We start from the raw sequence: 15,476 nt of genomic DNA, 5'->3' as shown, positions 1-15,476 counted from the left end.
CTTCCTTACTTAGGTAAACTAGTAGACATGCGTGTTGTTCGAAAGATTACAATAGGCTCGCTTCAAGATCCATGTATAAACACGATTCTTGAATGTGAAAATAATAACACCATGATATGAACAATATTCATTCCTCTGGCTTTATAAGCACAAAAAATATTTTGTTTACTATCAATAACGTTATAACAAAGAGGTTTACTAACTAGCAGTAGCTGTTGTTTATTGTCTGTGGAATATTTGATTTGACATTTCAAGGCGGGAAAATGGAACACCTCAATTGTTATCTTAGCTGTAGCGTCCACGATAAAACTATAAGTACAGCAATAAAAGCAGCGAAAAATAAAAATTTTATTAAAATGTAGATATTGAATTGAAAATAACTGATACAAAAGCGATCTTAACCTAATACTGATATTAACCCTAAAATGTTTAACCTATTAACAGTATATTAAACTCATACGTTGGAGTAACGTTTGTTCGAACATTTAGTAGTCCCTTCATTATATTTAAGTAACAGAATATTAAAATAGCTATGAGTACCGTTGCTCGGGACACCGGTATGGCTAGGGTATCATAAATATTTCGTAGTTAGCCTGCAGTAAAAGTTTATGCCAATACTTCAGAGAACTTTGGTTTGGTATTTGTTTCAAGGTAATTTAATTTATTTTATGTCACGGTATAACTTATTTAAGTCTCATTTAGTGGTGCAATCGCTGGGTTTAATGCCTTGATCCTATCGTAAATGTATACTTTTTATTTACTGTGTTATTTTAATACGTAGCTAAACTTTCTAAAGCAACCTATTTTTAAGTTGTTTTTCTCCTTACCCTGTCATACCAGTGTCCTGTCAACATGACAATAATCTTACACCCGACACGGCGACTGTCATCGAAACTGGATTTCATTATACTTTATAGTCCGTATTACTTTAAGACTAGGTTTTTAGACAATTTGTCAACAATTGCAGTATAATATACGTAGTTTCGACATTATGAAACGTAGCAACATAATGTATGAAAATGTAAAATTCTATAAATTAAACTAACTCCTATGTTTGCGCCATTTTGTATTTGGTTCGGTTTGACTTTTATATCACTTTTGAAGGTTTATTATTGTACCACAAGTAGTAAGTTTTTTTTTTTTCTAAAGACAGGGAAGATATATGACGATAGAGAAAGTCTAGCTAGCCAGAACAATTGGACATTTAAAGAAATACCTACCTTCAATTTAAAGTCAAACTATTTTTATTGTTACCAAAGACAAAATGGAGCATACAGTGTTGCCGACTAGAAAATCAATCACAAAAGTTTGTTCTTAAACTAAAAATCACATTGTTGTTAAGATTTAACGTTCACATATGGTTCGACAGCTAATTGTTCTTAGGCACTGTTAGACCGTATGCAGAGTATGAATTTATACTATTTTACGTACGTAAGCATTGTTTTTGTTGATCAACACCGTTACGAAAGCTTATTTTTTTATTTGAAGAAAGTTTTTGTTATTAAACTTTGCTAAGTATGAGAAAAAAATATTTTAGACCCGTTGTGTAAACCACTTTACTGAATATTCTGATAAACATGATATTTGTTGCTTAAAACGGGGAACTTAACTTTCTCAAATTATTATTGCAACCATAGATAAAAACGATAGTTAAGTACTTAATCGTACATGTTTGTATGGATACAGTTGTGACCAAATTACACTTTGATTTTCACACTAATTGGCAACAAATATCATGTTCATCTTATCCAACATTCTACAGAGTACAGAGGCAAGTATTGCCAGCACAAAAAAAGTGTGAAGTAAAAATATTTTTCAATGAACACAATGCTTACCGTACCACATACCTAATACAATATAAAACTGGCTAATAAACGTATCAAATGATTATAAAACGTCGCACAGTCAACATGTCCTATGTCTACACACCTAGGTAATATTCTCTCTTCGACCGGAAATATTACAAAGCTTGTAGCCTTACCGTGATTGGTAACTTTTGACGCGAAATCATAATTTATTGCACAGAATATCACTACAGAGTATAAAACTAAGTCGCTTTTTCAGTCCTGTCCCTTTGTACGCTTAAATCTTCAAAACTACGCAACGAATTTTCATGATCATTTATCAGATATAGTGTTTCAAGAGGAAGGTTTGTATGTACTGTACAATAACATACATTAAATAGTGGGGAAATACTGTTATCCCGTGCGAAGCCGGGGCGGGTCGCTAGTATAAAATATTCTCTTCCCTGTCTATGATGTAAAGGTCCTCCTCCTTGCGTCGTAATTCCTCAATGCTGAGGGTCGTGACCTCCCTGTGTCATCACCTTCGAACGTATGATGTTCTTCCATTTGTTTCTGTCTCTGGCGGTGTGAAGGGCACTGTGCACCGTGGAGTCAAGAGCAGTGCGGATCTGGTCGGACCAACGTATGGGGCTGCGACCGCGAGGCCTTTTCCCATCCACTTTACCGGTCACGATTAGCCTCTCGAGGTTTCCCCCGTCTTTCCGTGCGATGTGACCAAAGTATTGTAGAACCTTGCGTAGGCACTCTGTTGATAATCGCGAGGTGATTTTTAGTTCTCGCAGTATGGATACGTTAGTCCGAAATGCTGTCCAAGGGATCCGGAGCATTCTTCTCCAGCACCACATCTCAAAAGCGTCAATGCGTTTGCGGTCTGCAGATTTTATCGTCCACGTCTCAGCGCCATACGAAAAGATCGAGAAGACCAGGGTCCGTACCAATTTAGTTTTGGTCTTTACCGAAATGCTACGATCTTTCCAGATTTTGTCTAGCTGAGACATAGCGCTCTTAGCCATGCCGATTCTCCTGCGGATTTCCTTTTCGCACGAGCCATCATTACTGATATTGGAGCCCAGGTAAACAAAGTTATTCACTATCTCTAAGTTCAAAGCGCCTGTGAGCTCCAATTTCCCAGCCCTGTCTACCACCATGACCTTGGTTTTAGACCTGTTCATGGAAAGCCCCATATCCTCGCTGAAACGTTCCAATCGGTCCAGGAGTGCAACCATTTCCGACTCATTTGCAGCAAGAAGAGTAGTGTCGTCGGCGTAGCGCAGGTTGTTGATTTTTAGGCCACCAACTGTGATGCCTCCCTCCCAATCCTCGCAGGTACGTCGCATAATGTATTCTCCATAGATGTTAAAGAGGATAGGCGATAAGATACATCCCTGGCGCACGCCTCGGCAAAATTTAAACGGCCTTGAGGCTGTATTATCGACTCTCACTATTCCTCGGCTTGAGTCATACAGGGTGCGAAGTAGGGCGATGAGATGATTCGGTACACCAAGTTCGTTTAGGACTTTCCACAAGTAATTCCAGTTGACACAGTCGAAAGCTTTGCTGTAATCAACGAAGCACATTATTACAGGCGTATCAAACTCGTATGCCTTCTCAACGAGCTGCCTTACATTGAGAATTTGCTCTCGAGTACCCTTGCCCTTCACGAAACCCGCTTGCTCCTGCGGGATTTGCCAATCCAGGTAGTAGCGGATGCGATTGTTTAAAATATGGAGCAAAATTTTACTGGCATGTGAGATGAGGGATAAGGTTCGATGTAAAGGTAACGTCAGGGAATTTATAATTATCACTACCCTGGTTGATATTTTTACTGTCATTACAGGTAATGAGAATTGTAATTAAAATGAAGTTGATTTTAAAAAGTTAAAGTTTTGTTAAATATTTTCATTTTCTAGTTGTGTAGATCTAGAAAGTTACTTAGTACTACGGCAGAAACCACTGACGCAGTATTTTTTACAATTAGGTATACTTTATTCACATCAAAAGTTACCAATCAGTTCCCAGGCTATAAACAGAACACAACTAAATAAACTACACAATATTGTAATATCAGAAGCGATCCTTATTTTATATTACATTTTCTTTTCAAAAAAGCACAATATATGTCACTGTTTTGACTCTGCCGACCTAAAGTACCAAAAATGCTTTAGCATTTACATTTTTTTTATTGTATTCATTAGCTGCCATATTTACGAGAATCTTAACACGTAACAGATAACAAGTAATAAATATATCTTTGATATAAATATTCGTTAAAGAACTACACTAGCCAGGGGACTGAGAAATCTAATTTATTTAAGTAAATTCTTTTTTAACTTTGCTTACCAAAGAGTTAAGCTGATTATCTATGCCTCGATGACATAAAGACTGGCTGTTTTTTATTCGCGATTCTTTTTTCAAATTTGAATTTTTAGCTAAGTCAGAACAGTGACGTAATACTTACAATACTATCAACGGTTTAATGTTCTTGGTCTGACGAATCGACGTTCTCAGATTGTGCGAATTTCAGGAACACTTGCTCCAAAGTCGTTTGACTGAAGCTGTACTCGACTATATTTAGTTTTTCTTTCGCTGGAATAATAAACATTGTTCTATAGAATGAACGAAATGCGGATGAATATGTGGACGAACTATTTTTATTGTGATTTGACAGCTATGCAATATATTGACGGAATAACAATCTTGGAGAACAATGGCCATTCATAAATTATTTTCTTGTTTGTTTATCAAATGAGCATACCTAAATTATTATCATTCAGAAATTTCCAGCTACCAATATTATTTTGTGTGTAGTCAGGTCAACTAATATTTCATTGGCGCCCAGACTGGGACTCATATAAACAATTCTAATCGTCATATTTATCACATTATAAAAGAAAACCTGACCAATTGCACAGGTTTGATTGCTAATTGATCAATTTCCTTCACAAGTATTGAGAAATTAACGAAATGGATATTGGCGCCCAGAGTGGGACCAGATTGCATTGTATAATTTTTACATCTACTATAGAGCTTTCATTTATTATTTGGTGTTCAGCATGTTGTCTGATTTTACACCATGGTTCATGATGACTAATCGCGTAGTCCATAATGAGCTTTATCTAAATAGCAAAAATTTTGGCGCCCAACACAATTTCAAACTCATGATTTCCAATAGAATAGGCTTTTAAAAGCTCTTTCAAATCGTCAATATAGTTACACTTACATGCCCTTCTAATAAGTTTAGGGTACGTCTACACGGTGCATGTAGCTTGAGGGTGAGGGTGGACATTTAGCTTTGGTACACGCGCGAGTCACTGGACCCGCATATTTTCAAAATGCATGTAACCTGCGCATGTGCTACAACATGCGCAAGCTACTTGCACCGTGTATACTTACCGTCCTCAATCTGCTGGAAACACCTGGCGAGACTGGAGACAGCAGACTGCGGCACGGAGAAGACCAGCCGCTCCGCGAAGCTCTCCTCGAGCACTGCGGCCGGGAATATCTGGCCCACCAGAGCTATCGCCGCCTCGGCGTTCGCGCCACCACCACCGGACTCCGTCCTGTGGGGATTATGTATTTAGAGTGGTGAAAATGTAAAGGGATGGTGATTGGTTTGATCAAAATAATGGTATCGGTTTTTGCCGGACGGGTCATTGAAAAATTACGGGTATATAATTGTAATTGAGAAAACGGTTTATATTTTTTTCGATATGAAACTTTTTGATGCAAAAGATTAAGAAATACTAGTTATAGATTTTTCTAAAATTACTCATGTTCTCAGACGCTTTGCGGTGTCAGAGATTAATTTGTGCGTTTCAACGCTTCATCAGCTACAGGGAATCAATTGAACTCCATTGGTATTCAAAACTGCGCATAGTCGTACAAACAGTAGATCAGTTTTCTATATAAGTGCATAGCTTTATTCTTTAGGCTTTGTTGTGGAATACTTACCGATGATGCTGCAGCCTGGGCGGCGGTGGGGTGCCGGCCACGAGCGGCGTGTGAATGCTGGCGTCCACCGCCTCCGCCTCGCCCTCCGCCTCCGCGCACACGGAGCCCCCACCCGACCCGCCTAAATCACATACCATTATTTTTTCATTATTTAAGTTATATGGTATGATGGGACTGAGATACATGATCTATGTAAAAGTCCCTAATGATGAATAAAGAGAAAATAAAAATATATATTTTTTATGCTACATTAACAACTTTAACAGTTTTAATGAAAATATAGATAGTAACAAACGAAAATTATTGCGAGTCAATATAAAACATAGACAGCATATGAGTAAGATTATGGCATCCACAGTCTGATGACACATTCATAAAAAACATGGACATTAAAATAGTTATTGAAATAAGACAAATATAAAAACCATAAAGGTCACAGTATCCGTCGCTTTACACAACTTACCCTCATCAGCTTCTCCTAATGACGGCGAGTTTTCATTCGATCTGAGCGGTGACGGCGACAGTGACTCCGTCTCCATCATCTGCTCATTTAGACAAAAATAATTTAAATATTTATGTTCTGGCGCCCACGCTGGGACCTTAGCAATGTTCCAAAGATTGGATTTGGGTTGTATAACAAAATTATGGATTATTTTCTACTTACAGTACTCTTTTGATTGCTGTTACCAATCTTCATTTCTAATGTGTATCCAGCACCGTACAAATTCTTCAAATGTTGTGTTGAGCCGATACATCTACATATATTCCACCAAAAATATGATTATTACATAAATATTATTTTAAGTTTGTATGTATTAGGATATTATAAAGTTAATGTTTTTGAACTGACCTGAGGCCACCTTTGACCATGATGCCGACTCTGGAACATAAAGCATCAGCCTCTTCCATGGAATGTGTCGTTAGTATAGCACCTTTTTTACCCTGCAACAAAATATTAAGATAACGACTTTCTAGCGTCGTAACTGTCGAAAGTTTTTATAAACAACAATATGTTGTGTTTTTTAAGTAACCCTTTCTGGTGCCCTTCGTATTATTTAGTCGTTAGTCTTCGGTAAGTCTTTCACACAATTTGGAAACCTCAACAGGTTTTGGTCCCCTTGATTATGTTAATTCATTCGAAGTGAACGTGAAAACTTCGCTGCATGGTAAAAGGATGCTTAGCTCCGAATATAACTAATAGCTGCCATTGTTTGAGGCAGACGGATTGAAAAAATCCTTGGACCTACTCATCATCGTCTTAACGATGGTAGTTTCTAGATGGTTAAGCCAAATGTGTGTCCCCTCCTTGCCGATTATCGGCCTCCACGAGCACTCCTCCGCGTTCTTGCCGCGGGCTGCAGTAGTTACATACCTGGAAGCTCGCCAGTATCGTGTCCCAGAGGAAGCGCTTGCTGCGCGGGTCCATGCCGGTGGAGGGCTCGTCGAGCAGCACGACGCGCGGGCTGCCCACCATGGCCAGCGCGAACGACAGCTTGCGCCGCGTGCCGCCCGAGCACTCCTCCGCGTTCTTGCCGCGGGCTGCAGTAGTTACATACCTGGAAGCTCGCCAGTATCGTGTCCCAGAGGAAGCGCTTGCTGCGCGGGTCCATGCCGGTGGAGGGCTCGTCGAGCAGCACGACGCGCGGGCTGCCCACCATGGCCAGCGCGAACGACAGCTTGCGCCGCGTGCCGCCCGAGCACTCCTCCGCGTTCTTGCCGCGGGCTGCAGTAGTTACATACCTGGAAGCTCGCCAGTATCGTGTCCCAGAGGAAGCGCTTGCTGCGCGGGTCCATGCCGGTGGAGGGCTCGTCGAGCAGCACGACGCGCGGGCTGCCCACCATGGCCAGCGCGAACGACAGCTTGCGCCGCGTGCCGCCCGAGCACTCCTCCGCGTTCTTGCCGCGGGCTGCAGTAGTTACATACCTGGAAGCTCGCCAGTATCGTGTCCCAGAGGAAGCGCTTGCTGCGCGGGTCCATGCCGGTGGAGGGCTCGTCGAGCAGCACGACGCGCGGGCTGCCCACCATGGCCAGCGCGAACGACAGCTTGCGCCGCGTGCCGCCCGAGCACTCCTCCGCGTTCTTGCCCGCGTGCTCCATTATTTGGAGACCGTTTAGGTATGCGTCTACTATCCTGGAAGATGTAAAATGTATGCGTGACTTATAGTAATTGGAAATTGTATTCATTAAACTGATCATGTCAGTCTTAATTAATAAAGGCCTACAGACCAAAACTACAGCCAGATCAACTAATTTTGAAGTCTCTACACTGGAGACGAAGAAGTATATAAATAAGCAGGTTCATGTTCACACTTCAGTCTCATAAAAGATAACAATCACAGACAAAAGAAAAGACATCGAGCTCCCGTGACATGTTATTTCCATGGTACAAGAATCTACAAGGACTGGTTAGTTATTCCTATCTAGATGAAAAAGAAAAACAGCAAACAGCAGGTAAATAATAATGATGAAGATAACTTGGTATACCAACCTAGGAGTATCCGCCTTGCTAACGCCCCGTATGGCGGCGTAGCACTCGATGTGCTCCCGGATGGTGACGTTCTTCCAGAGCGCGTCGTGCTGCGGGCAGTAGCCCAGCATCATGAACGCTGACGCCTGAGAGTCGTCGATGTTCTGACTGCCTAGCATTACCTGGGGGAAGTGAGCAGTTTAAATAATGAGCGAAAAGAAAGAGAAGTGTGTCAGGGTAGCTAGCTCTCTTTAGATATTCTTACAGGAAGAAGCTAAACAGCACTGGTAATTTAAACAGTGTTTTATAGTGTGTTGGCATTAAAGGGCATGCCTCTAAAAATGCCTTTTAAAGATCTGCAAATGGCTGGCATAAGGCTTTTGAAGGTTTACAGGGCGACTTCAAAAACTATTTTACCCCTTCAGAAAGATTAGCACATATTTCGAAAAATTAGGACATATGAAAATTATGTTTACATTTCGTCAGTCACAGTTACCCCCCAAAGCCAGTGCAAAAAGATGATGCCAAAACTTACAGTGCCATTAGTAGGCCTCTCCTCGGCAGTTATGATCTTCATTGTAGTAGTCTTCCCGGCGCCATTATGCCCCAGCAGACCAAACACCTCCCCCCCCTCAACTGCCAGGCTGAGACGCTGGAGCCCCACGAACCGTGACCGCGCACGAGAAGAAGTTTCTTCTTGGTGCGACCAGCAGGAACCCCCGCTGCCGGTGCCGCGGACTTTGTATTCTTTGCGTAAGTTCTGGAAGGTATTGTAATGTTTATTTGAGGATAGAAAGCTTGAGATATCGAAAGGAAGATGATAGAGGTCCTGTTGTGAGAGCTAATGTGGTTGTGAAAATAATTTTCTTAGTTAGATATCTTTGTAAACGGAGGCGTATTGATCGCCTCATCTAGTAGCTTGAAGATAGATTTTTAACTCGATGATTTTATTCTCTCAACGCGCGTGTTATGAAGACTCTCAGATTCAAATCATGTCACAAGAAAATAGTGAACTTTTCTTAACTTGAGTTCTCCAAAAGGGATTTTCCAGATCTCAGCTCTCCTCCCATTAGGTATAAGACTAGAATGCACTTGAACTGAGACTGTTTTAGACAAACATGGAATGAATGAGTAGGTAGTGATCGCCTCCGCCTCCGCCTGGCCGCCGCTCTCCTATGTGCTGCGCTGCGCTATATACACTAGTACTGACATGCACGACGAGCGGCGGCGCGCTGTGCGAGGGCTGGCGCAGCAGCGCGTGCACGCGGCGCCGCTCGCGCCGCACGTCCGCGTCCTCGCACGCCTCGCCGCCCGCCTCCGCCTCCGCCTGGCCGCCGCTCTCCTATGTGCTGCGCTGCGCTATATACACTAGTACTGACATGCACGACGAGCGGCGGCGCGCTGTGCGAGGGCTGGCGCAGCAGCGCGTGCACGCGGCGCCGCTCGCGCCGCACGTCCGCGTCCTCGCACGCCTCGCCGCCCGCCTCCGCCTCCGCCTGGCCGCCGCTCTCTATGTGCTGCGCTGCGCTATATACACTAGTACTGACATGCACGACGAGCGGCGGCGCGCTGTGCGAGGGCTGGCGCAGCAGCGCCGCTCGCGCCGCACGTCCGCGTCCGCACGCCTCGCCGCCCGCCTCCGCCTCCGCCTGGCCGCCGCTCTCCGACGTGCTGCGCTGCGCTATATACACTAGTACTGACATGCACGACGAGCGGCGGCGCGCTGTGCGAGGGCTGGCGCAGCAGCGCGTGCACGCGGCGCCGCTCGCGCCGCACGTCCGCGTCCTCGCACGCCTCGCCGCCCGCCTCCGCCTCCGCCTGGCCGCCGCTCTCCGACGTGCTGCGCTTGCGCTGAGGACAAAATGTAATGGTTAGTAAGATCATGACTTAAGTCTTTTCATACTCTTCACTAGACTTTTAACACCTCCGCCGTGAAGTAGCTGCTGTACTACTGTAGCACTTACAGGACATATCCTGCCGCCGGACTTGAGCCTGTCGGCGGCGAGGAGCGCGGCGCCACAGAGCGGCACGTGCAGCAACATGGCCGCCACCAGCACCCACACCTCGGCTGTGAAGTAGCTGCTCAGCGCCGGAGTAGTGCAGAGACCACGGAGGTTGCATGTTACGTATACCCTGGGACGGAAAAGGAGGTATATAGGCTGTACTTCGGATAATGGTTTGGCATTTTCTTCATTTTGTTGGCATCGGCTTTCAGTGTTACGGCCGTTCTCAATATTCTATCCATCTTTTGTTTTGCTTACTAGAGATATACATTTTACACTACTTTTGCAGGGCTAATGACTTGGTAAATAGAATGTTCGGAATGTCTGTTAGTGGTAATGTGTATATTGATTTGCACTCACCTATCAACGTAGTATATGATGGCGTAAGGTATGTACATAACATCCAGAAAACTGAACACTAAGTGCAAGTAGAAGGCTATGTCGCTACCTGAAAAGAAGAACACGATAAGTATACAATTCTCACAGCAGACACATTTCAAAACAAAAGACTAGGATTGATATTGACTAGGATGAACCTAATATTGATCTCCCATTTCATATACCATCTTTTGAAGCTGTACAAAGTATTTATTTTTGGAAACAGTGAACAGATCTGAACATCCCAAAAATGTACATGAACCCCAAATTGTCTCCGAGGGTTTCTCCAAACACTAAGGCCAAAGCAAGCTCAAAAAAGACTCACCCCATTTAAAAGTATCAAGAACCGCAACCAATATGAAGGGTATGACGCCAACCCACGTGGTTATGTTCGGCATGATACTCTGCGCGGAGTCCATCTTGTCGAAGATGTACGACAGACACGTGTTGAACAAGATGGCGGACGGACTGTAGAGTAGGAGGAGGCCGGAGAGCATCGTGATCGCTGAGCCGTTGGTTAAGCTCGGGATATCGTTGAGGATTACCTGCGAAGGAAAACCATGATTTGATAACATCTGATATAAGTATTTCCTGGATAATATGATATAGAAGTATGTCTTGGATTGGTGCAGTTGACAGATATTTTTATATGAGCACTACATCCTAGATGTATGATGTATGCGGCTAAACACAGGGGTTCAAGATATGAGAAAGTACAGCAGACAGAGAACCATATGGCGAGAGAACTTTAGCAACTTTTTTCTGAAACTATGGAATGGCTCCCATGAAAATCTCATCTGATCATTAGGACCCTAAGATGAGATGCGATGTAAGTATGCTGCAGTAGAAATGCTTTTTAACCACGTGCTTTCTATAAACTTCTAGGAATGAAAAAAGAGAAAGTGCTTACCAACACGAGTACTCCGACGCTGGTGAGGATCATAATAAAGATCAGTATGGTGAAGTACGTGAGGAAGTACATGCTCATCGACAGCCCGTTCACTCGCAACTGGTTCTTGGCTTTGATCTGCAGAAAGAAGATCCATTAATACAATTTCACATTATGTAGCTATAAGGAATGCGAATTTATATAAAGTAGGCAAGACTATATCTTAGAATTCATATTTTTTATTGAAATTTGAAAGAGTTGCAACAATGGATTAATGATGAGATGCTGAAGTTTGAATGATGCGTTCGAGGTGAAGATGAATTCTGTGTATAGTTACGTTATCCATATACAGGGTGGCCCATCCATAGGCGTCCAAAAGAAAAATTTTGAAGCTCTATGCTATGCGGTATCAGAATCACCCCCATGTATGTTCAGCGTTTTTTTTTAGTTTAGGAGTTAGAATTGTTTTTAATTTTTTTCCGTAATTTTCATTTCAACATTGTTTTTTCTATTTTACCTTTTTTTCCTAACGTTTACAGATGTTTTTTTTTTGTAATTAATCATCATGATAATAGCTATCACCTGAAAAAAGCAGTTTGGCTAAACATTCTAGAACTTACATATAATTTTATCTGAAGTTCAAAATTACGGTTGGAGTTCAGTAGCCAAAAATGTTAAGGGCTTAAAAAAAATAATAAGGGGTTTCTAAGCAGGTTTCTAATTTTGAACTTCAGATAAAATCAGATAAAAATTCTTCAGATAAAAATTTTATCTGAAGTTTTAGAATGTTTAGCCAAACTGCTTTTTTTCAGGTGTTAGCTACTATCATGATGATTAATTACACAAAAAAACATCTGTAAACGTTAGGAAAAAAAAGATAAAATAGAAAAAACAATGTTGAAATGAAAATTACGAAAATAAAATAAAAACAATTCTAGCTCCTAAACTAAAAAAAAACGCTGAACATACATGGGGGTGATTCGGATACCCCATAGCATAGAGCTTCTAAATTTTTCTTTTGGACGCCTATGGATGGGCCACCCTGTATAAACTTTAACACACTATTATTTTACTTTTTACTATTTACTTTTTACTTTCCACTCACCTCACGATCATAAACGATATCAACAGCCAAAGTAACAGGAACCAACGCGAAGATCATGCCCATGAATATGGCACACACCACGTTGCCCAAGTTGAACTCCTCCTGTTGTTCCGTCTGCTGGAAGGGATGCGCTAGCACTTCTATCGGCTTGAAGCTCTCCATCATACCTGATGCTGACATTAGGACCCTGGGGAGATGGGAGAGAAGATTTGACGTTTGTTTATGTAATTGTAATTAATATTCGGCTGGTTGTGTTTCTGCCAAGTTATTAGGTGTTTCTGTGACTGTTGTCACATGTATTAAATTGGTCATTTCCTTAGGTATTGCTATGTACCCTATGTTATTTACTTCCTTGTGTGTTGCGATGTTTGTTCTCACTTAGATTTAATTTTGTAACTTAAGAGAAAAAACCGTAGTTTGAAACTTTGGCACAAGTTGAGTTTTTAATTTGTATTTTTTTCGCTTCTTTGAACTACTTAACTTAACTCCTTGCTTTGGGTACCTATAATGTCAGTTTGAATTTGGTAAATTTTAGGTTAAAGATATGGATCTAAAACTTACCTATAAACACTATTGTCCAACAAATTAACAATGATAGGCAAACTGTGCGTATAAGTACTATTGTAATAGGCCATGATTTTCCCATAGGGTATCAAGCTATCTCTCAAGCTGAATGCCCCAAAATTCTCCATGTCTAGAAGACTCGAGAAGTTCCCATCAAAGTCTATGATAGGGAATGCTCCCAAAGACTCTAAGGAGTCCCTAAGGTCTGTGATTTCTTTGAAATTGTCCTGTTCACTGTACACAGCTATGGGGGTCTTGTTGAAATATGCGTTGGGGTCTAGCTTGAGCGGCTGCATTCGGAAGAAGACGATTTGTCTGGATTTCATGTAGAGACCCAGTGCGCAGGATACTGGAAGCAAATAGAATTAAGCTTTAAAACAAAGACTGGGAAACTACTCAAAATCGAAGAGATATGATAGCTATTTTACACATTAGCAAATACTGAGTCAGTAAGAAACAAGTTTTAAAAGCAAGATATTTAAAAACGCTTCATTTAACATGTGATATTGAATATTTTTGGACGATATCAACTTGTTCAACAGGGCTGACTAAAAATGTTGTATTTAAGTAGCAACAAGAACATAAACTTATAACAATAAAGATATTTATGTATATAGAAGTAATCATAACAAAAGGTTATCACTTACTAATAGGCATAAAGATCATAACATAAAGCTTGTATGGATCCCGGATCATGCGCATCATCCTAATGTAGACGAGTGCGCAGAATGTTCTCCAACAAGTTGGGTTCGTCTTCACTGTTTCCCCCAGAGCATCCACTGAGATCGGGACTTCTGGAGCCACCTGGAATTTACATGATAGATTGGAGAGAGTTAGTTATTAAGGTTATAGTAAGAACCGCGTGCAAAAGTTTTCCGTCGCAACGAATTACATAGGTCTAGTCTATACGTAGAAAAGGCAAAGTGTATGTTGTTGTCTCTAGTTATCTCTATTTATCCTTAGTTGTCTCTGGCTGTTTCTAATTAGCTCTAGCTGTCTCCGGACATCTCTTATTGTATGTAGTTATGTCTAGTTATAGTTATCTTAGTCTTTTTACCGTCCCAGAGAAAGGCACAGGTACATACAGAAAAGGATTAAATAAAACTTTAGTATCAAGAAGACATTACCTTGACATGTTCGACGCCATGAGTGGTGGAATGTAGCGCGTGCGACGCAGGTGGAGTCGGTAACGATGTTGCTTTCTGACCTTCTTTGTCATTCAACTCCTGAAATAAACCAAGATTTCTTAATGGCTTGGTTAAAGTATAAGATGTTTTTGGAGTTATCGCTACTCGTAAATGTTTATAATGTCTAGGTCTATGTATGCCAAATGGTGAATAATACTCCAACTGTCAAGACTTGTGCGCGTTATAGTGAGACTTCAATGAAAAAACGTCTTTAATTCTGGTTCCACAATACTGTCCGAGGCAGGTCGGTGTACTGTAAGTATAATGATGTGATGTGATGAGGAAACTCTTACCTGATAACTAAGCGTCTTGCTTTGTAACGACAAACTCCTGGAGAGTGCACGAGCCCTCACTAATTTAACCGATGACACACCTTCAACTGCCTCCGTCTCCTCCGCGTTCTCTCCTTCTAAACTAAGGAAAACTTCTTCCAGGGTTGTCATTGATACACCGTAGCTTGTGATTCCTGAAAACAAAACATATTATTATAGACTGTTTCTTGAATAATAAATTATTGCAAAGTACCTATATTCATGCTGTATATGTATAGGTCTGTTCATGGATAAGACTATATTTTTCTTGAATTTTGACAACTTCTGCGATTTCTCGGTTAGGTAACTAATAAAAGTGTAGACTGCTCTACGATTTTGCGTTTCTAGAAAGTTCTATAAAATACAACTGATGACGACTAACAGTTTAATAAATAAGCTATGGCTATCTTCATCATTTTGGTTTCCTACTTTCAGCTCAATGCATTACCACTAATTCTGAATGTCCTCTTACAACTTAGTCCACCCCATCCTACAATCTTCTCTGCTTCCTATATCTACTCACCCAGTCTATTAGTCTTCTCCTTAATCTCCTGCTCAATAGCATTAAACAGCGGTGGGAACAGATGCACGGCGTAGTGAGGCAAGATATAGGAGAGTTCTCTGCCGTGACGACGAGCCTTCTCAGCACGAGGCACGTGGCCTCGGACTAGGCGGGTGATTTGGTGTTCTCGACATGCTCCTGAAAGAGAAGTCAGCTTTTGAACGAGGCAACAGATTCAAAACACGTAACTAGCTATCTGGCAAACATTCTTATAGTGCAACTGAAGGTAGTTAATTAGTGCAACTACAAAAAA

General features: G+C 41.6%; 1 protein-coding gene across 1 annotated transcript in view; it reads right to left on the bottom strand.

Moving 5' to 3' along the window:
* Window positions 1–3,779: 3,779 nt before the first annotated feature.
* Window positions 3,780–15,476, bottom strand: part of LOC110377032 (cholesterol transporter ABCA5) — a 48,287-nt gene continuing 36,590 nt past the window's right edge. Inside the window, exons 17-36 of the mRNA XM_064040438.1 lie at window positions 15,185–15,361; window positions 14,644–14,816; window positions 14,291–14,389; window positions 13,811–13,967; window positions 13,161–13,512; window positions 12,600–12,786; window positions 11,516–11,632; window positions 10,931–11,150; window positions 10,588–10,675; window positions 10,189–10,357; window positions 9,926–10,075; window positions 8,760–8,984; window positions 8,246–8,406; window positions 7,681–7,888; window positions 6,607–6,698; window positions 6,421–6,511; window positions 6,220–6,298; window positions 5,757–5,877; window positions 5,199–5,365; window positions 3,780–4,391 (exon numbers count right to left, since the gene is read on the bottom strand). Coding sequence (XP_063896508.1) covers window positions 4,279–4,391; window positions 5,199–5,365; window positions 5,757–5,877; window positions 6,220–6,298; window positions 6,421–6,511; window positions 6,607–6,698; window positions 7,681–7,888; window positions 8,246–8,406; window positions 8,760–8,984; window positions 9,926–10,075; window positions 10,189–10,357; window positions 10,588–10,675; window positions 10,931–11,150; window positions 11,516–11,632; window positions 12,600–12,786; window positions 13,161–13,512; window positions 13,811–13,967; window positions 14,291–14,389; window positions 14,644–14,816; window positions 15,185–15,361 — 3,146 coding nt within the window. The 3' untranslated portion in view covers window positions 3,780–4,278. The remainder of the gene's footprint in view (window positions 4,392–5,198; window positions 5,366–5,756; window positions 5,878–6,219; window positions 6,299–6,420; window positions 6,512–6,606; window positions 6,699–7,680; window positions 7,889–8,245; window positions 8,407–8,759; window positions 8,985–9,925; window positions 10,076–10,188; window positions 10,358–10,587; window positions 10,676–10,930; window positions 11,151–11,515; window positions 11,633–12,599; window positions 12,787–13,160; window positions 13,513–13,810; window positions 13,968–14,290; window positions 14,390–14,643; window positions 14,817–15,184; window positions 15,362–15,476) is intronic.

This window comes from Helicoverpa armigera, chromosome 22 (assembly GCF_030705265.1).
Source record: "Helicoverpa armigera isolate CAAS_96S chromosome 22, ASM3070526v1, whole genome shotgun sequence".
Lineage (NCBI taxonomy): Eukaryota > Metazoa > Arthropoda > Insecta > Lepidoptera > Noctuidae > Helicoverpa > Helicoverpa armigera.
The sequence above is the reverse complement of the archived record's forward strand: the minus strand, read 5'-3'. Positions and strand labels throughout refer to the sequence as shown.